This window comes from Coregonus clupeaformis, unplaced genomic scaffold (genome assembly GCF_020615455.1).
Source record: "Coregonus clupeaformis isolate EN_2021a unplaced genomic scaffold, ASM2061545v1 scaf3278, whole genome shotgun sequence".
Classification (NCBI taxonomy): domain Eukaryota; kingdom Metazoa; phylum Chordata; class Actinopteri; order Salmoniformes; family Salmonidae; genus Coregonus; species Coregonus clupeaformis.
Window position 1 is genome coordinate 1 of NW_025536732.1, and position 22,039 is coordinate 22,039.

The 22,039-nt window shown below is 43.6% G+C and overlaps 2 protein-coding genes and 2 long non-coding RNA genes across 4 annotated transcripts in view; 2 read left to right on the forward strand and 2 right to left on the reverse strand.

The window, feature by feature from the left end:
* Nucleotides 1-4,619, forward strand: tmed1a (transmembrane p24 trafficking protein 1a). Its single transcript, XM_045220168.1, has 4 exons — nucleotides 1-61; nucleotides 3,010-3,107; nucleotides 3,366-3,552; nucleotides 3,843-4,619. The coding sequence occupies exons 1-4, from the start codon at nucleotides 53-55 to the stop codon at nucleotides 4,062-4,064; spliced, it is 516 nt and encodes a 171-aa protein (XP_045076103.1). The 5' UTR covers nucleotides 1-52; the 3' UTR covers nucleotides 4,065-4,619.
* Nucleotides 4,620-6,894: 2,275 nt separating this feature from the next.
* Nucleotides 6,895-8,108, reverse strand: LOC121568861. The gene is made up of 2 exons (XR_006001300.2): nucleotides 7,689-8,108; nucleotides 6,895-7,259 (listed from the first exon to the last, which is right to left on the reverse strand). It is a non-coding gene; the product is annotated as an uncharacterized LOC121568861 (long non-coding RNA).
* Nucleotides 8,109-9,688: 1,580 nt separating this feature from the next.
* LOC121551311 (dynamin-2) overlaps nucleotides 9,689-22,039 on the reverse strand; it is a 30,937-nt gene continuing 18,586 nt past the window's right edge. The window contains 12 exon segments of the mRNA XM_041863903.2: nucleotides 9,689-10,628; nucleotides 11,173-11,308; nucleotides 11,311-11,414; nucleotides 11,742-11,965; nucleotides 12,310-12,474; nucleotides 13,046-13,157; nucleotides 13,381-13,490; nucleotides 15,289-15,399; nucleotides 18,757-18,768; nucleotides 19,944-19,995; nucleotides 21,259-21,329; nucleotides 21,775-21,861. Coding sequence (XP_041719837.2) covers nucleotides 10,559-10,628; nucleotides 11,173-11,308; nucleotides 11,311-11,414; nucleotides 11,742-11,965; nucleotides 12,310-12,474; nucleotides 13,046-13,157; nucleotides 13,381-13,490; nucleotides 15,289-15,399; nucleotides 18,757-18,768; nucleotides 19,944-19,995; nucleotides 21,259-21,329; nucleotides 21,775-21,861 — 1,254 coding nt within the window. The 3' untranslated portion in view covers nucleotides 9,689-10,558.
* Nucleotides 14,115-18,236, forward strand: LOC121568860. The gene is made up of 3 exons (XR_006001298.2): nucleotides 14,115-14,422; nucleotides 14,886-15,078; nucleotides 15,308-18,236. It is a non-coding gene; the product is annotated as an uncharacterized LOC121568860 (long non-coding RNA).

Sequence of the window (22,039 nt, forward strand, 5' to 3'; positions counted from 1 at the left end):
AACTTTGATCACAAGCAATAAATAGCCTACATCTCGTGGTCGCTGACATTCTATGGAAAATGTATGCATACAGTGCGGTATGAGTGAAGCGAAGTAGGCTACTAGGCTACAAGAACAAGCATTCATGGCTAACAATGAGTCAACAGTGATATTGTAACTTTTACAGAAGTCCAAAGTCGCTTCTAGGCTACGACTATGGGTTCCATTTTTTGATCTGAGCGCTGCTGTAAGACTCTATTTGCTGTATTGTTTCGTTGTATCTGTGGACTTCACTTTAGGCTTGGGACAAAGCCAAGATACTGAATTCACTTTTCTACTCCCTGCCGGCAGAACGGAATGTTTCTACCAAACAGCTGCGAAGAACGGAAGCCTGGAAGTAGAATACCAGGTAGCAGGCTTGGACAATTTAGTTTTCTGTGGTATTGAAAACACAGCTGACATTCTCTGTGTCATTCTCTCTCTGTGTGTTTGTTTGGTGAAATTGACAGTGCCTCTATTATAACAGTGTTATAAGTTGTATTAGTCAGTCAGTTACTGGATGCTTTATTGTTACAGCCAAAGGACTTTGCTCAGATGCAAATAATAAGATAAGGCATCTTCCTTCTATACAGGTGGAGCCTATAAGACAAAGCCAGCTTGCATAGCTGCTGGCATGCAATAATAATATGTTACCAAAGCGACTAGGGGGAGGAAGCTGAGCTACAGAGGACCACCAAGGCATGAAGGGCCAAGGCAGGGGAAGTGTTTGGAAAAAGGGATCCACTGTGTCAGCATAAGGCCAGATACTCAAACTAACCTCTGAGCTATAGTAGCTGTAGTAGGCCTATGGCTTCTTCCTCCTCTTTCCTTCAGACATGTAAGGAGAAGGAGAGAGCTTACCACCAAATGTTGGCCTACTTGGTGTGTTAGTTAGTAGTCAAGCGCTTTGCTGCAAAATGCATATTAATGATGAAGATGTTATCACTTATACTATAGCATTTTAGTCATTTAGCAGACACGGTTGCAGAGTTAGTCAGTTGACTAGTATAAAAGGGTAAACCATTACGGGTTAAGCCCTTCATAAATTAAAGTTGAAGTGATGCGCATCATGCTACCGTATCAATGCCTACTCTATGAAACCCAATCATCTGGCAGACACATGACTGTGGTAGGATGTCATGTTCCTCGCCACCCAACCCGCCAAGCCGTGACACATTTCTGTGGACTTTGTGTGTGTGTGTAGTCTGTGTGGAGCCTGGCAGGCTTACTGTGGTATCCACACAGCAACAGCTGAGACACACAGGGCTGAGAGAGACGACAGCTTGAGAGAGCAAGCTGAAGGACTGTGGGGATTGAGCCGTTTTATACAGCAGTCTGTGGTGTGTGTCTGTCTGACCTGCCTGTCTGTCTGTCCGTCTGTTACCCTCTCTCAACCAAGACCATGACACCACACTGGCAATGGCAGTGACTCATGCCTAAGGCCTAGTTTATATGGCCCAACATGCTGTGTTTCCCTCCTTATGTTTCTGCTGCCTGAGAGTGGAGTTAATTTGACATAAACAGACAGGTGGTGGGGAGTGGGTATAGTGGGTTTAGCTCATATCTACTGTGCTGTAGAGTTTGAATATGGCAATCAGAGACTGATAATGAGCTGTGCAAACACTTGGACAAATAATATATACATTGTTGTTGTGGAGTGTATAGTACACCTGTATACCCACTTATTTTTCAGTGGGCATTGCATATACTCACTTCTTAATCCCCACAATGCATATCAAAGTAGTGTAGTGGAGGTATACGCCATATCAATTAATAAGGCTGATGGAACAGATCAGAATGTTTAGCTTAAAACAATTATTTCTTGACAATTTAGGAGGTAGGCCTACGCACGATGGTTCCAAAATGAAATTTGAAGGGAGAACACTGTTCTAAAATATCAACATGCGAGCGGTTTCATGGACAGAGATGGAAATATCTGTTAGAAATGTAGAAAGAAGGGGGATTTAAAGATGCAACAACTATCATGGGTTGCTAATATGACTAGGATAATGCCTTTGGTTGCTAGACAATGAAAGAAGGTTGACCGAAAACCAATAGAACAGGAGAATGCATATGAGGAGGTCTTTATAAAATAATTGCCTCCACGTTTCTATGGTGGGATTTTGGCTTTAGGCTACTTTAGAGCAAGGTAAGACATGCCTCATATGAAGTAAAACGTCCAGGTTTCAAACAATTAAGGATCATGAAAAATGTAGCGATGCATAGTTGGAAAGGCTTTCCCAAAATCCTTATCAATTAAATGTTAACTAGCTACAAAGTAGCCTATGCTTACCTGGCAGAATGATATCATGATTATTTGCATCAATCCAATGGTCATTTGTTTTGCAAACTCCATATCATGTGCTACAGAAACACAGCTAACCAAACAACAGTGCTAGGTGCCTGTGCACTTGAATTAAAGGGTAACTACATTTTTCCCAGACCTCAAAAGTGGTATCCTGATGTGGTTTAAGCATTGTTATGGACTTAGAACATCACATTTAGTTGTTTGTCTATGAAGTGTGACTTTCAGAGCAAAAAAACTGAAGAAAAATATAAACAAATTCGGACTCCGTTGACAGCCTAATTTATGTTTCAATAGTAGGGCTATTAGTTTACTTGCATAGTACAGCTTGGGTTAGCCTGACTGTGAAAGACCAATATGGGATTTATCATTTTAGGTCGTTCAGAGTGTATGTCACTGTATCTCATAGAATGTTTTACAGAGGGCGCCTTTCCGTCGCCGGGCGGGCCGTTTTAGAAATGTTGGGCAACATTTGAGTATACCCACTTCTCCAGGCACCACTACAACACTGACTCTACCACCACTACAGTGTTCATGTGTCTACAGTATGTATGGACGTGGAGATGTGTGTGTAGACCTGGTGGCGTTCAGTCTGTCTATGGTGTCAGTCTGTAAAACTGGATATTCTCATAGGAACACTTTGAGTTAGATTATAATATAATTTCAACCATTCCCTCCTATTCCAGGTGATTGCAGGTGCAGGCCTGGATGTAGGCTTCACTCTGATCTCCCCTAGCGGATACAAGCTGGCCTCTGAGTTCAGGACATCTGACGGCATCCACACGTGAGTGGGCAAAACTTACTAACACAACCCTGACCTCCTCTAACCTCTCTGGAGTGGTATGAAGGTCTCACCATGCTCGAGGATGTATGATTCAAAGTCTGTGTATTTTTTGTAAGGTGATGCCAAAGACACCTTTCCATCCTCTGGCTTACGGACAGTAAAGTTCTACACTATTCTCTATGACAGTTTGAATACTGTCTGACTTGCTCTGACCCTCTCTGACGTCATGTTTTTCTTCCTCATTGGTCTGTCTCCCAGGGTGGAGCCTACAGAGGATGGAGACTACCGGCTGTGTTTTGACAACAGCTTCAGTAAGCTGTCTGAGAAGATGGTGTTCTTTGAGGTGATCGTTGATGGCCAGACTGGGGACGCCTGGGGGGACGAAGAGTGGGCTGACATGGCCGAGCCGGAGAGCATGGTGGAGTACAAACTGGAAGACATCAGGGTGAGAAGGAAAGGAGGAATACTCTAACTCTCAGCCACTGGGACTGGTGTCTTTCTATCACTCTGTTTTTACACATCCCTTTTTTTGTCTCTTTTCATCCTTTTCGTCTGTCCTGTCTCACGTTTTTCCTCTCTTTCCTGCTGTCAATGTTCTATCTGTATTGGAAAGATGTAGATGTTTTTATCACTGGTGTGTAACACCAACAAAATTCCTAGGAGCCATTTGTTGCACAGCAATACATTCCTGTCTCCCACCTTACCCACTGTCTCTCTCCCTGCCTCTCCCTGTAGGAGACCATGGACTCAGTGCACAGGCACCTGGAGCGGAGCCGTCAAGTTCAGACCATGCTGAGGGCCTTCGAGGCCCGGGACCGCTACCTACTGGAGGACAACCTGTGGAGGGTCTCCTTCTGGTCCTCCATGAGCCTCCTGGTCATCCTGACCGTGGCCGTCACACAGGTCTACACCCTCCGACGCCTCTTCGACGACAAGAAGAGGGTCTGCAAACCCTAGTGTCCAGTGTCATCTTCCATCACCCCCACACCCATCCCAGTGGTATCTTCCACCATCCCCACACCATTCCCAGTGGTATCTTCCAGCAGACCCACACCCTTCCCTGTGATATTTTCCACCACGCCCCACATCATGCCCAGTGGTATCTTCCAGCAGACTCACACCCGGCCCAATAGTATCTTCCACCACCTCCACACTCTTCCCAGTGGTATCTTCCTCAAAGATGCCATAGAAGGGTGTTGGGACTAACAGGACCCTACTGTAAAATAATGGTCTCAGAGATTGAAGAAGAGAGAGACTATTGACAACAGTGATGTGTGGTAAATTAGTGACTGTTAGCAAGGATTTAGTGATGTTTGTGTGTGATGAACTTGATTCAGCTTTTGAGTGGCAGAAAAGGGCATGTTTGTATGTGAGTCATGAACACTGTATAATGATGTTTTGACAATTTAGTGTCAATCTACGAAACAAGAAACCAATGCAATAATAGACCATGTGGTTGTATGTTTTTAACATGGGATCTTAAGAGTGACATTAAAAAGGTTATTTATTTAATGACATGGTTATAACATAACTACACCTAAATAAACACACACAAAAAACATTATACTGTGATATAAGTGTGTAAATGTAAATATAAGTTAATTGTGGAGAAAGAGTAGCCTCGCAAAGCCACTGATCCCGTCAGCTTATATTAAACACTGCAGCGGTTATCAGTCTGGTAATTACTAAGCAAGAGAAAGAGGTCTTAAATGAAACAATGACTGGTCTCATAAGGGACGGTTTATTGAATTACAGATATTACATTTTTATTGACATTTAAAGTGTTTGACAGAGATCTGGTGAGATGAAGCCAGGAGAATGTTGCACAGTCAACCACAAGCATGGTTGTTATATACATCTCCAACACCACAAAACAAGATACAATCATTAATTTGAAAATAGATTGTATTTATAAAACCATAAAATCTCCATGATCAATTCCTTTCAATTACAGGTAGTGCAAGTTTGAGTGTCAAAAGTGTGCGGCGAAAGAAAATAAGGCAAGCTTATTGGCTACAATAAAACAGCACTGGATTAAAGGCATATTGCAAAGTTCTGCAGCTGACAACAGTTGGATCTATTATTGACATTGTACTACATTATAATCACATTACCGGTATATGCCCTCTTCATATAATTACCCTTACTACAGTATAAATAAAGTGTATAATAATAATATATATATATGCCATTTAGAAGAGGCTTTTATCCAAAGCGACTTACAGTCGTGTGCATACATGTCACATATGGGTGGCCCCAGCTGTAATCGAACCTACGACCCTTGGCGTTGCACGCGCAATGCTTTACCGACTGACCCTTGCGTAAGGCATCCATTGGAACTGGAATATAGATGGTTTGAAGTTCTCTGACTCCTGAACATGACATGACCCTTGCTATTAAAAGTTGTGTATGCTTCTGTGCTTACTCATCGGTGCTGTACCCAGCACTACCTGATTCATTCAACTGTTCCTAGCATCCTTCACCTCATCCCATCAAATAGTCACCCTACCGTTTGGCTTTTGGGGCCCTCCTCCCAATACACTACCATAGAATATTAAGGCTTGTCATCATCCCAAGTGGTGTTCCCCAACTGACACATCAAGTGATTAACTGTAGCATCGAATACAATGCAGTATGAGTGAGATCTCAAATGGTCCTATCTACAATTCCACCTACACACAATGTATTTACAATAATCTAAATAAACCAAACTTCTACACTTCAATCATTTTTATGAGTTTTCTACAAACGTGTTCAATAGTAATTCAGACACTAATCTGTTGAGAAATGCCCATATTGCAAAACTGCACTGTACATGAAACCAAGAGGAGAGGTTGGGCCCCAGGAGATAGCTAACACAAACAATCAGTGGATTTCATTAAGAATTTGGCACATGAGCAGTCAAACTATTTGATCAGTACAAAAATAATTTAATTTTCTCAATGTTTGATTAGTATGGAAATAGTGAACAGAAGTTGAACCCGTACTGAGAATGGTGTCAGAATTCAGCCAGGCTACAGCTCACTAAAACCCCTGGAGGGGTTGGAAATGTCTGTGTAGGTGCCAGCTATTAAAGGTCCAATGCAGCGGTTTTTATCTCAATATCAAATCATTTCTGGGTAACAATTAAGTACCTACTGTGATTGGTTTCAGTTAAGAAATGTAGAATGAAACAAAAATAGCTTTTTAGCAAAGAGCAATTTGTCATCCAGTCAAAGCTATTCACTGCTCTGGCACCCCAATGGTGGAACAAGCTCCCCCACGATGCCAGGACAGCGGAGTCAATGACCACCTTCCGGAGACACTTGAAACCCTACCTCTTTAAGGAATACCTGGAATAGTATAAAAGTAATCCTTCTACCCCCCCTCCCCCACCCCCCCATAAAAAAAATTTAAAATGTGGTTGTCCCACTGGCTATAATAAGTTGAATGCACCAATTTGTAAGTCGCTCTGGATAAGAGAGTCTGCTAAATGATGTAAATGTAAATGTAAATGTCATGCAAGAATGTTGCTAGGACTGTCTGGGAGTGGTTTGAGCAGGGAGGGAAAAACTGAAAACTAGGTTAACAAATATACAGCCTGGTGATGTCACCAGGCAGGCTAAAACTTTATCCCACCAAAACAGGCTGAAATTTCAGGCATTTTTTTCAAACCGCCCTTACACTAAAAGGGCATTATAACTATATATAAACCACAGGAAAAGCACGCTTTTGACTGCACTGGGCCTTTAACAGTTTTAACGAGATGTTGAGTGAGGGTATCAAGTTGTCTTCTTTACCACGTGACTGTTCTCTCCCAGACATATTTTATTACAGCTTATGCAATGAGATTTCATTTCACTTGATAAAAAAGCATTTAAAGGAGGCTGATTTTCCTGAAATGCCTTCAGTTATTGTAAAATGAGTACATCTTTGACAGTTGCCATGGAAAAAGCTCCCTCTTGTATTTCATGTTATCAACTAAGTTATGGCTTTTAGAGTTTAACCAGCTCTGAAACCTATTATTTGGAGAATATTTAAAGTTAAGGTGTTCAAGGTTTATGATTCTTCACAGGGTCCGGTTCTCTTGCTGGTATGTGGACAGTGCATCTCCAATCCCATCCTGCTTTGGGGCAAGGTCACCACTGGTTACGACGAGCAGGAGCAGGCCGCCTGTTCAGGGACAATCATAACGACAGACCAACATTAATCACACTCTCTCCCATTCAAGTCTTTTTAATGCGTAATGCAGTTTGGTGATTGTGAGGGGTTTAGCAACTCACAACAGACCTTTTGAGAAAATATAGGTTTTTGTAAGGGAAGACCTAAGAACATTCATTTCCTATCATTAAGAGTTTGTGTCCATCTAATCTTCCTGCTTTATTTAGCTGATCATTCCTCCTATTACCATAGCTGCCTGTTTTCTATAGGCAATGTGATGTATTATGGGCAGCAAGAGACATAAATCAAATCAAGTTGAATAGACCATAAACATTTAATAGAATCAGTATAGTTGTAGACTAAAGGCCTTGTACAACCCACCTCCGCTATTGTTACTAACACTACAACAGAGTACTGCGTTCTATAGTACAGTATGTGCACCTTGCATTCAGAGAAACATCATCAGGAAGGCAGAAAAAAGGAAAGACTGAATAAGTTATTATTATTATTATTCCAGGAATTCTTGTCCTTCACAACTTTCATTCCACTTTTAACTCAAGTCAAAAGAGGCAGCCCGTTAGCACAGAAATGAGCATAGCAACATCCACAGTAGAGGAGGGGAAGAAGAAGAGAGGAAGATACCAGGAGAGAGACCCAGGAGTGAGGTCAACCAATGAGACAGGAGAGAGGGGGGACCACACAAGACACAAGGAGACACCAACCACCAGTCTCTTTATTGTACACAAACCTCTTTATTTAGCGCTCGTGTTCCAAATTGGTTCGTTTGTTTATTCAAATCCATTAAACTGCTACAGAGGCACTTGACAATGCTTTGCAAAAACAAAAGAAAGAGATCGATGCAGGTCGCCCCCCCAAGAGAGGGGAGTGGGTTGTGTGGGGGGGCACCATTAGGGAGAAAGGCAGTCACCAACATCTTACACTTCACAGATCAGGAAATGGGGTGTAGGGGGAAAGGCTACAGTGACAGATACCGTCAGGTGACAGGGACACTTTCATAAGAACGGGACGTGTTCAATTCCCCTACGACTCCTCAACATCGAGTGACAGCATAAATGTAAGGCCAATCTCTTCCTAGTTGGGGTTCTATACTTGGTCAAGAGATTGAAACCTTTGGGAGCATGGATAGACTGCATTTCCCAGAGGCTTTAGTTGGAGTTAGCTGAGATCAGAGTCAGACACCCACTAGCAGCACTGTCACTGTAGCCAGACCTGATGGAAACATAAGGGAAGAAAAAGCACATTCTGCCCAGAGAGTCTGTGGTTTTAGACAGTTCCTACCAAATTGACCCTCTACCTGTACCACATTTACTCATATAATGGATTTCTGTAAGGAGTACAAGGTATTGGGCTGAGCTCTATTTAGTTTGGACAGGTTCTCCAGGCAGGATGTGCATGTACAGCAAAAAGAGCAACAAAAGTATAACTTCCGTCACCCGCCCTCAATATTCATCATGAAATCAAAACAGAAAAACATCAAAGTAGTCCATTTGTCACTCACTCTCCGGACTCCTCCCCATCCCACCCCCAAAATACACCCAGTAAAGAATCACAGCTGTGAAGACAGACACTCTTCACTCCTATCTAAACCCTCCCAGTGGCAACAGTTATTCCAACTAGAACCCTGTAGTCTAACTCACTACCAGAAAGACTTTGTTTCCCTTTCTAGAGGGGGAGAAGTAGGCTGAAGGTGCTGTTTACAGCTGAAATCATTTCTATCAAAACGACACATGACAAATGCCCAGGGTTATAAATAATGAATTAATACGATCTGGAGATCAAATCAACGTTTCCCTACATCCCAAGCTAATTCAATATAACGGCTGTGTTAGTGCTTCAATTAGTATAACGATTACTACACAATAAAATGTTTGGTTTTCAATGAACACCATTAAACACCATTCTCCATCAGTCCTTTTTAAAAATGGAGACATCACCATCTCTGTGTGTCTGTACTGAGACTGTCCTTCAGCTATGTACAATGGTGTTTCCAAGACACCGGGAGGGTCTCTCAACCATAAAGACAAATTACCATTGAATTGTGACAGGAAGAAGTTTTGTTCCTAAACAGCCGTCTCTCCAGCTCTAACCACATAGCTCCCATTCCCTTGCCTGTCTCCCCACCCTCTCACCCTGCTCCAGGAAACCATACTGGACTCTCCCCTTCACCTGTCCTTGTCCTGAATGGGACTTTGAATGAAGGTCCACCCGAGGTTGGTTAAGGTCTCAGTGAGGTTAACAGACTTAAGGTGCTGGGATAACTCTATACTTAAGGATGAGTGGAGGAATCATCTCTCAAAGTGCTGACAACTCTCTCTCCTCCATGTTTATTGTGCATAGTCTTAAAGTAATGACAACCTCAACGCTACCAGAGGATGTATGGATGTACACAGAAGTGCTTCAAGTGGTATGAAAAAAAATTAAAATGTATGCACTCACTAACTAAGTCGCTCTGGATAAGAGCGTCTGCTAAATGACTAAAATGTCAAATTTAAATGTCAATCTAGATGACATTTTCTCAACGGTGGCAGGACATTCCAATAATAAACGGGCACATTTTATAAGGCTCCTCTCAGCCGCATGTGTTGCCCTGCACTGCTAAATTGTCTTTTTATGCCTCCTTTTGCTGTGATTAGAGACTGGTTTTTAAGCTACATACAGGGGGCACTAAAACGGACAAGTCACTCAAATAAAATAAGAAGAAAGTAATCATCAACACCACCGTAGTCATAATAATAATAACTATTTTCAGTATGAAATCAAGTTAGAAAAACCATGAAAAAAATGAACAGGATGAGTGTGTATATTACACAGAGGTCTAGGGTGTAGTAGAGCCTTTTCACCTTTTCAGAGAGGAAATGATTCTGTTGCTTAGGGGCATGTCACTTCCATGTACCCATACCCATCTGATGCCGTGAGTGCACCCTGCTGGTCAAAGGTGAGCGATTAACTCTATGAATCAGGTGGATCTTTTTCTATGGTACAATATCCAAAACAGTGTAATTATATAATCTTCTGATTCAGAATATTCAAGTGGTTATGGTTTCTTTGCTTCTTTAGAATGTGGAGACCAGAAAGACCCCACATGTGTTGGAGACTAAGGGAGGGTTAGCAGCTTATATCAGAGAACAGTTTGAGTCAACTACATTAGATAAGCCTGGTTGAAATAGTATATATATATATATCAATGTGCATAGATACTATATAGGCGCCCCCTTCTCCCCTCCTCTGTAGCCCTCCCCCTCTGGCCTCAGTACACACACAGGTGAACCTGGCTGGATCTACTGGGTAGTCTAGTCTAGCAGGGAGGGCTCGGCAGGGCGGATTATGGTGGGCCGGTGTGGAGCGCCAGGGGGTCGTCGGCTGCAGGGGAGAGAGAGAGCAAGAACAGGAGGTGAGATATGCTCACGGAGAGACATGAGAGACAGAGAGAGAGAGAGAGAGAGAGAGAGACAAACCCAGAGAGATAGAAAGAGCAGGAGAACAGAGGAGAGATCGTGAGACGTGAATGGAGAGAAACAATCCCACAGAGAGATAGGGAGAACAGAAGAAGAAAGAGAAAAGAAAGGGAGTTGAGCGCAAAAGAGACGAGGAGTTAAGAGAAAGGATTTTATGAAACAGAGAAGATAACCAAGTTCTAGAGGAGAGAGAAAGGAAGAGAAGTGTGTAAAGAAAAGGTGGTGGAGGTAGTAATGTGAAAGGTGGGTCTGGGAGGAAACGTAAATCCATCTATTGACATCAACAGACAGTCAGAGCCAGGTGCTGCAGTTATAGTGATAACCTGGCAATTCAACAATGAATAAAGAGGGTTACACAGGTTAATATAGTGTCCATGAGGAGATATTATTCCTGTGTAAGGATAGGTAGGTAGGTACTGCTCCCTCCTGAGGGGCGGAGGTGGTCTTACCTGGGCACGCCAGGGGGGATGCGAGCAGGCCGAGAGGGGATCAGCGGGGGGGCACTGAAGGGGTCCTGATGGTTGATGGTGCCAAAGGCGTTAATGGGCGGCGGGCCCGGGCGAGAGGGGATGGGGGGCCCCCAAACGCTGGGGAGGGGTTGAGGGGTGGTCCCGGCCTTGGGCCACTCACTGCAGGCGGACGGCTTGGGGGAGGGGCTGCTGCGACCGGGGGGCGGCGCTGGGGGGTGGGACTGGAGAGAGACGAGAACAGAGAGAAAGAGGCGTGGGGAATGGAAAAAAAAACAGACAATGAAATATACATCATTATACAAACAACTACAACAAGCTTTGGTCGACTGTACAGTCTCTCGCACATGACCCCCTTTAGTTCCGAAATGTGACAATGGATGAAGCAAAACATCTTCCATTATATGAATTTGAGAGAATTGAAGGTACATTCACTCAATCCATTTTTACGTCAAACTCAACAAATCCCTGTTGTGTGCGTATACACACACGCGCACACACACCCTCTCCTCTCCTCTCACCTGGCCTCCCTTCCTCTCCCCTCCTCTCACCTGTTCTCCTGCATCCAGCTGTCGTTGACGGGCGGCGGCACGGGGACAGTCACGGTGGTGGTGGTGATGTCCCCGATTATGTGCAGCGCCTCCTTGAGGGCGTGGTACATGCGAAGCATTTCATCGCGGCGCTGCGCCTGGTCAGCTGACTCCTCCATCAAGCTGTTTTGGTCACCTGATGAGTACAGGTAGGCCAGCAGCTCTGAGTGGATGAAGTCCTTAGCCTGGGGAGGAGGAGAGAGGAGAGGAAAGGTGAGGTGAGGAGAGGAGAGGAGAGGACCAACGACTATGGAGAAATGGTGGTGTCCTATTCATTTCAGTAGACTCACATCATATTAGTCTGCATGGAGCCATTGAAAGATGGAGTCACTGAATAGTCAACCCTCAGTGATGCTAGATGAGAGCACCTAACCTAAGCTCATCCACTAGAAAACACAAACACCCCGGCGCTTGTGGAAACACGTCAACACATAGGTACACAAAGCTGGCATGCAACCATTTCATGGAAACCCCTGCTATACGACAGAGCCTGCTAAGTATAGACTGTCTCTAGGCTTTTTTCACTCACGCTGTTGATCATGAGGTGCATGATGGTCTTGGGCATGAGGTCCCTGATGGACTTGTTGACGATGCCGATGTAGGAGTCCACCAGGTTACGGATGGTCTCCACCTGCCTCTCCAGCTGGGGGTCCATGGAGAAGGTTTCTGATGGGGCTGTATCCTCAGTGTCCACCTGGGGAACACAGAGAGAGATGTTACCTCTGGATGGAGGTAGAGGAAACATGACCGGTCCAAACAGGCCCTTTGAGTTGAGGCCACACATACCTGTTCTCTCTGAGTGTTTGAGGTCAACACACTATAGCTAATACTACTGCATGCCATTGGGATACATTGTGGTAGATGTATGCCATTGGGAATCATACATCCAATCCCTCTGATATTAGACAACATGTACCTCATAATCTCCCTTGAATCATGAATTGGTGTGCATGAGAAAAAAGAAAAAAGCCGTATGACAATCATCAGTGATGTCATCAATAAGTATAGGTGCATGCCTATTGTTAATCAAACACAGACAAAGGCTGTCACCACAATGTGTCCTGTTTGTTTGACCTCTGCTTCTGCTAACATTCAAACTTCAAGGGTCGGTTTCCCGGACACAGATCAAGCCTAGTCCTGGACTACAAAGCCCTTTCAATGGCGAAGCTCCGTTGAGCATGTTCTTAAGTCCGTCCAGGACTAGGCTTGATCTGTGTCCGGGAAAGCGACCCAAACGACTATTTGAGTGAGTTTGGGTCCAGTACCTGGTCCTTCTCAGGGTAGACCCCAGCCCTCAGGAAGGAGGCCTTCCAACTGTCCACATCCTCCTGGGTGTCACAGGCCAGCTCAATCTGACGCAGGTCCTTATACACATTCCTGCTTGATGGATGGCAAAACACAAACAGAATCAGGGGTCAATTCTATTTAATTTCAGTCAATTCACTGAGTAAATTTCCCTCAATGCTTCTCTGAGGATTTTGTAACATTTAAATGTCAGTTTACTTCCTGACTCCCTGAATTGAAATGACACTTCTGTGGAACAGGATACACAAGGACATACATACACACACACGGACCCACACACATACATTTCCCTGACCTGGATTCAGTGTTGAAGACGCCAAAGACGTGTTTGGTGGACATGAAGCCTTTCTCCACATCCCTCAGCTTCAGGTTATCTAGGGGCAGCATGTACTTCTTCTCTTTCTCCTAAAACACAGAGAGAGGGGGGATCTGAACTCACAGCAATAACATCTTGAGGAGCAAATCCTTGAAGGCATTAAAAAACACTAAAGTACACAAATAAGAGGAAGCCATGAAGACGGCCATTAAGAAACTATTCATGGTCAACTTTGAAAAACTGTGGAATACAACACTGGGCCACACTAGGCTTCTCCACCAATGAGCAGACAGAGTGGAATGCATTTCCTCTGTATGAGACTGAGACCACCAGGCTGGCAAGAAGAGAGGGAGAAAGGGAGGATGAGGGGAGAGAGGAGCAGCATGGGGGAGAGAGACGGGGGGAGGGATGCCAGCTTTGCACTGTTGAGGAGAAGCATCTGGAAGCGTTTATGTCTGCACGATCACAGAGAGCCGCTCAGTCCCAACAGTTACATCACTCAAAGCCTCTGCCCTCACCACACACACACACACACACACCCGAAACACAAATATATAACCACACACATGAAAACATACAAACACCCATGTGCTTGTGCAAACGCAAACACAGACACATGAAAGTGGCATACAACCACATAAATCAAGACAAACATACACCACCCCCCCCCCCCCCCAACCCGCCCCCAGTAACCCAGTACGATTTCCTGCAAATTCCAAAGTCAGATCCCTGCTGGAACATTTCAGCCCGCCTGCCACGTCAGTTTGCTTCCACCATCCTCCCTCCCTCGCTCCTCTCTCTCTCTCATGCACTTTCTCCTTCTTTCGCTCCATTCCGCCTCAGAGGACTGGTAGAAACTGAACGGTACCAGTTGGTTTTAGGTGTAGTCAGAGTTACTGGTTAAAGGTTTGTCTTTAGCTCTGGTCAGCGATCGGCGGTATCTTTTGAAGCTCTTTTCGTTTCGCTGGGAGAGAGAGGGGACATCTTTGCCAAAGCCTGGGCTGCTCTGAGCGAACCAATGGTAAGTTTAAAAGTAAGACTATATTTCCGAATACATCCGCTCCCTTGTGGTTTTGGTTTATTTCTTTAATATTATTTAAACTTTGTTCAACTAAAACATCATAAAATATATGTATTATCGATATGCCTTTTCCAACATTTTCCAGCCTTTGAAATGGCCATTTGAAATCTTGTTTTTTTGGGCTGACTGTGCAGAGTAGTGTGTAGTCACACAGAGTGGGAAAAAACTTTGCTGTTTTGTTATGGTGCAAAAAGTACTGAAAGTAAATACAGTAACGGCTGTTTAAACTTTAAGTTGATCAAAATCTATAAAAAAGTTGTAAGCTCAACATTTCTCCATTATATCATCATACTAAATTAGTCAATAGTTATATTTGGACCTCAAAGTCTGAGTGTGGTTGCTTTCTTTATCAGCGGAATGTTTACTCTCCTTCCATCTCTCTCCCCCCCCGTCCTGTCCCTAGGGCACTGACCTGCAGCCGGAGTGACCCCGCGGGCCTTCCCCCCCGCCCTCACCCCTCCTCACCTCCCCGCCTGCCCAGTGTTCAGACTACCTGTTCATCAGGCTGCAGCTGAACAGTAGTCTGCACATTGGTTAGGCTGGGCCGGGACACACACACACAGGACACATCTAACCACCGGCCGGCAGGGGCTCTGGTGAGAGGCTCTAGCCTGATCTGATTCTCCACCATGACAATGAGAGGGAGGAGGGAGCATGCAGTGCAGATCATATATCAGCCCAATGGACTGGTAGCAGAATTAAGATTATGGTTATGATAATTCATTTATTTTCTTTCTGGCAGTTTGTATTGTATTAGTATGTGTTGTATTGTACAGTATTTTATTATCCCAGTCTTAGACACTAACCTCCTCATCCTTGTACCAGGATAGTGACTCTGCGGTCAGGATGAACCAGTACTCCTTGGAGCCTCCTTTCATGATGCTGATGTTGATGGTGAGCCAGCCTTTACGGATCACCTGTTAGGGGAGAGATAAGGGTGGGGGGGTACAAGGTATACCAGGAAGATGGAGGGAAAACACATTTGTCATTAAAGTATTAATGAGTTTGCCTCCTGGAGATATTGTGATATGACTAAGTTAACTAATAAAAATATTCCCTGGGTACTAAGTGTGAGTTTTGATTTCTCCGGTCTTAGCAATATAAGCACTAAGATGTTCTACTTACTCTAAATAAACTATTCTATTCTGAGTATAAAGATTTACCACTAAAACAATGTTTCTGAACCTATATCACTGATGTATATAGTAAGCATACAAAAGCATCATTCAGAAAGGAGAATTAACTGGAGTTTTACACATTTTAAAACAGGAAACCTCAAACTTAATAACCTCAAAACAAACAAACAAATAAATATGGGGGCATCCAGACCAAATGGGCCCCACATGGGATCAGGGATCAAAGGTCGGCGGTGTTATGTTAGGGTAAGCAGGGTCAGTAAAAGCTAGCCTATACAAGGTTAGCCAAAAAGACTAGGGTTAGTGGGTTAACTGGGCAGAGGACTCGGACATACACTCCAGTGTAGGGCCTGTAGGAGGCTAAATACCTATCTAAGGAACAGGAGAAAGGGACGGGAGAGGCAAGAGGAGGAGGGCGAGAGTGTGGGAGAGGAATACAGCGATATGCAGAGACAGTGGAGACGGGTAGACTGAGCCACAGCTCACGGAGCGGACGGGTAGAGAGAGGGGGGATGAAAAAAATAAAATGAGGATTTAAAGAAGGGAGAGGGAGGAAAAAGAGATGAGAGGCAGGGATGAGAGGTTCTTTCTGTAGACAAGAGTTTATTAGAGCAGAGGTCTTCAACCTTTTCATGCCCAGGGACCCCCCTCGCAGACAAACCGGCAACCCAGGGACCCCCATCATACATTAGCAAACATTATTTTCACGTCTTGTTTATCAGGTGAATGATAATGTCAAGAAGTAGTAATGGTGATGTCTAGGAGAAGTAATAACATTTTTAAATGAATAGATTTGATAAATAGTTTTTCATTATTTTGACCTCCACACATTATAACTGGAAGAGGAAGTGTAAACTCTAACATAGCCTATTAGCTAGAAAGCTAACTCCAAATACATTTTTGCTAAGAACAACTGTTTAGCTGGTTAAACAAATGTTAGCCATGTGTTGCCAAAAATGTATGTCCTTGTCAAGAAAGCTTACCAGCAGCACTTGCCGCATTGGTAGCCTAATCGTGGGTGCTTTTTCAAAGCCTATGTCAGATACTCCAGTGAGCGCAATTGGCTCCAATGAGTGTAATTTGCTCAATATTAGGAGTTGAGAAATAAAGTTGACATAATTAGAAAGATACTCTTATTTTCAACTGTATGTAATTCAACATTTGTTTATTCTGTTGTTGCTAGTGATATTCATAAAAACATTTAAATAAAAAGCACTTTTTATTTTTTGGGGGACCCCGTGCAGTACGTTGGACACCTAAGGGGCTGCGGACCCCCGGTTGTAGTAGGCCTTATTAGAGTACTGCTCTTATTGTTAGTGCCATTTCATAGAACCATCAGGGGCAGCAGATATCAAGCTTTGACAAGAATTCTGTCAATTTATGCCGATAAAACAGAGAACATCTCAACCTCTCTCTCCCTCTTTTTCCTGTGTCAAAACGGCTGGTGTGGGTTTATGGGGGTGGGGTCATTAGTAGGAAAGTGACAAAAGAAACAAGAGAGAAAGAGGCTGTAACATAGGAGTTTGTTAAATTCTCAGTTTGCCTTGGCGAGGAATTCTCTTAAACCCCTCTGAAATGATTTAAAAATAAAAATATAAATAAATAACCTGGCTGGCAGTCAGTGGTAAGTGTTCAAGGTGAGAGACAGACAAGAGGAGTGTGAGGTGACAGAAAAGGGATAGTGAGACGCTTTTAATGTTATGACACTTCTTACCGCACTGTCTAAAAAGAAGCCCTGACATGCAGGATAGGTCAGTGATGATGACAAAAAGAAAAGTATTTTGCCTGTTCTATCTTTAGCTGTTGACTACATCTGATTTTAAGGTTATTATCGCTATAGAAAAGTTAGGGCACTTGATGGCATGATTGCCTACATTCCTGTCAAAAGCTTCCCTACATTGTAACCACTCATAATCCAGCAAGCATTTCAAAAGTAAACACATTATTTTAGGTCTTCTCACACATCTTGTTGTACTACCAGTTGGTAAATCAAACATGGATACATTAGATGTACGGATATATAAAGATTCCAAATGATTATTAAACCCAATTTATATTACTTCAAAATCATATTTGATCAGTTATTTCATGTAAATTATAATCATTGATTGAATCCTGACACCCTCCCTCTGCCCGTCCTCCTCTAGCGCCACCCTGTGGTCCCTGATTGGAATGACAAACAGCCCCAGAAGACCTGTGACTGGGTCCCACACAGAATGGTTTGTGGACAGTTGAGGTGTGCTACTAACATATTGTTATAGTGATGATTGGAATATTGAGTTGTGAAAATATTGAGTGGAAAGTTTACATGCAACGATAAGTTAGAGAGAAAACATCAAGAGGAGATTTCAAATGACACCAAAAGGATCGAAATGCGGACATCTAGTGTATGATTATTGGTGATTCATGTCTCCTCCCCACCCCTGAGATGTTCAGGACCATTCGACGGCAAGGCAAAGTGTGGCGGTCACTAGTTACACCCCTGGACAGGGCAGCATGGGTAAGGACCAAAAGCAGGAGAACTGACGCCAGCCACTCTCACATCCTCCCAACTCTTCCATAGTCTTTCACAGGGAATCATAACATTACACTTCAGTGTGGTACAAGAACGTGATTATTATTTATTTTTTAAATTACAATTCTGCCTGTGCTTGGACAGAACTGCTTTCAACAGGTTTGAGAGTATAAAGATAAAATGTTAGTAAAATTCTATCTACTTGTCCAATTAAAGACAATTGCTGTCTTGTTAAGTGAAACCAACAATTATTGAGCATAACCCGGATGTTATTGAGAAAGCCGTTACCGATTACGGGTAAAGCCGATGAGAATTACATCACTACGATACGATTCTAATTGATCTCCGGTTTGCCATTAGTCTTGAGACTAAGACTCTACTACCTTCTCCTGCTCGCCCTCTCTCAGTCCCTGTGGAGTAGAGAAGATATGACCAGAAAAAACAGCTCATCATCTTGAACAGGAGTTCTGTACAAAGGAGTAGGCTGGAACAAGTTGTCAAAACACCAATTCCCATAACCCCCCATTCTTCCTTAAGTGTCAGATGTCTGGCCTCAGTTCTCCTGCTCTGGTGACCCCTGCTGACCCCTAACAGGGTGTGGCTTAGATCTGTGGGGTACTTACCAGAATCTCACCCTGCAGGGATGGGTGGGGGGTTGGGGAGTGGTTAGGGAAAAAGATGGCAGGATAAATCATAGACAGGAGAAAAAGGGAGAAGCAAGCAAGCCATGGAGGTAGGGGAGTGGGAACATGGGTAAGGGGCAGAGTGGGGGAGAATGGGGCAGGAAACATTTGAAATGGTAGAATGAAAGGTTTGAAGATGAGAGAAGTGGAAGGAATGAGACAACCGGAGAGATGGAGAGAGAGGTTGAGGGATAGACACAAAGATGGAAGGAGAGAAAAGATGGAGACAGCGAGAGATGGAGAGAGAGGGAGCAAGAGAACAAGAGTTACATGCGATTAGATTTCCTTCAAGTACCACACGTCGCTTATTTGATATTGGTTGCTTCATTGAGCGAGGCTGGGTCCCATGCACATTCTGAATTACAATACAAAAAGTGCTTGGGTTAGTTGAAAAACATAAAACAAAATAATTCTGTGATTAAATGTTGCTTTGCTGTTGGGGTTCATGCCTTGGTTGTGTTACAGTGCCGTGCAAATAGTGATAAAGTAATGATAGTTGTAGTAGAAACATAGCTGGTCATTTCATATGCAGGGAAGCAGGGAGGGCTTGAATGACTCTAGTCTAAGGCAACTCTCCCCTCGTTGAAATACAGTGATATAAAAGGTATTTCTATAGGATATATCTTATAAAATATGTACACTTACTAGGTTTCTAGGAACCTGAGATGTGCACTCTATAAGTGTTGAGCACAGTGAAGCTGACATAACATTTTCACATGATTTTAGGTATTTAGATATCACATTAATAAAGCATATAGACTTCAAAAGACTTTCAGAGCTGTTTGGATAACACAGGAAAAGAGAGGTGCCAGGTTTATAACACAGTGGACAAGGGGTTAAATTAACATCTGACTTAACAAAGACAGGGTGGTATTTGGCCATGATTTGCAGGGGTTATCTTGAAGCTACTTATGTTTAAGTAAATAAGTGCTGTTAGGTTCTAAGTGTCAGGTTAGGTTACCAGTAGTTAGTCTATTAATTGGTAGCATAGGGTCAGGGGTCAGGTATGTTACAACATGTAAATATGGTAAAGGGGGAAGTGTCAGTCTGGGGCAGCTTAATCTGGGGGTTGATCAGATTGGGAGGGCTAGGTAAGTGAGAGGGTGGGACAAGGAGGGACAGTGTACCTGGTTTGGAATGGCCCTCTTCTTGTTCTGATGTGTATTTCTCTGCTGGGCACTGTTAGAAAAAGACAGATTCAGAAGGAAAACAACAAATTCAAAATCACAATCAGCATCAACAATGTTTGGGTAATAATGTGTATTGACCAATCAAATCATTTAACATCTATCAAACCGGTCCTATAATTCAAGTTATCAAACATAGTCGTGGGAACAGTGAGAGTGGGGTCTGGGGGAACGGGTGGGGAGGAGGAGGGAGGGTGACACTCAGACACCCCTGTGCGATTCGTGACAGCCCACCTGTTGTTGCCGTACCCTGGTGGGCTACCATCATCGTGCCTTCTGAAGTCAAGACTGGAAGTGACGCCACGAGAGACACGTTAACACTCCTACCTACCTGACCGCACAACACTTCTAATCAATCCATCAACCCATTCTCCATGCGGATGATTTGAAAGGAACCCACGCGGCATACAGAAACGCAAGGGGCCTTGCTATGTTACGTAATCAGAACATACCTCAGGCAGAGGGAAGAGACCATAGAAACAGAAGTCATTCTATTTCTATGGAAGAGACTTTCAACTCCGCTAGCTACATGCTGTGAACCCTACAGTAATTGCTACACTGGAGACAGTGTAGAGGGCAGAAGTCAACGCATGTCAAGCTCTGGCAGGACATCCAGTATGAGTGGCTAGGGCTGGCCTATCAGCAAGATGCAGGAACTCAGGATTCTAAAACACCATGTTATTATTAATAACCAATGCAGTCAACAGCTAAAAACTCCAGTCAAACTCACTCAAGTCAATCCCTTAGCACACAACAAATAAGGGTCCTTGAAAAATCAAAACAGCTCCAGTTAGTCAGGGTCAGAAAGGGAGGGAGCGCAACATATAATATAGCAGAGCTGAATAGAGAGAGTAATACTGATAGAAGAAGTAGTGGTAATTGTGGTTTGTAGCGACAGTGGTATCTGTGAGTGTATTTGGGGGTTGTGATAAAGTGGCCACACAGGGATTGAGGTATTGATTGTTTCAAGTCAATAGGGATACTGTAGGAATAACTATCAAGCACAAGCAGTCAGACACAAAAAGCTTATGGGGCTCTACCCGATCGATCTTCAGCAGAGTTCAGTTCAGTCCATGCCCAGTTCAGCAAGTACAGTACAAATCTGACTTTGGGCAGTAGTGAGTTAGTCTGGTGCCCTAGGACTACGTCACAATCACACCTTCAGCTGGGAGCTGGAGAGCGAGCATTAGGGTGAGAGGGGTAAGGGGGAGAAGGGTGGGGTACATTAGAGTGGGGGGGGTAGTAGGATTCATACTTGGCAAAGCCTATAAAGTCCTCGTGGTTGGTGTTGATGTAGGACAGCTCAATGTCAATCAGCAGCATCACCTAGAATGAAGACAGAGCTTCACTATGAGAATAGAGTTAATTTTACATCACATTTATTTACTCGTTGAACAGACGCAATTTACAAATCAGCGCATCAACAACCACTTATCACAATCAAGCAAGTACAGCATTCAAAATAGCAGCTATCTGCAAAGTCAGTGCTAGTACAGAAAAGACAAGCGCAAGAAAGGCAAGTACAAACAATTGATTCAAATGGAGAAATAGAAATGTATAGTATTTTTCTTAAAATCTCCTGTTGGGAGTGTTTCTCTGTCAGTGGTCAGGGCCTGCATTAAAAAAGCATCTCAGAATAGGAGTGCTGATCTAGGATCAGGTCGCCCTGACCATATAACGTAATTCATTATGATCTAAAAGGCTGAATTGATCCTACAAGGGCACTCCTACCCCGAGACTCCTGGTAAAAACAGGCCCTAAATGCACTGACCTGGTCCTTGGTCTTGCCCTCTCTCTCTCTGACGTAGGTGGTAACGATCCTCTCGGTCTCCTCTCTCAGCCGGGGGTAAGAACCCAGCTGCAAGGTAACACAAAATACAACTGCAACACTGACCATATAGACACACAGAGAAACACTAGCATACACTAACACTCTCGCATGATTATACAGGCAGACCTACCTCCCATTCACATATAGAGAAGACAGGAGATGAAGCAGATACAATGAGTGGACAAAACATTAGGAACACATGCTC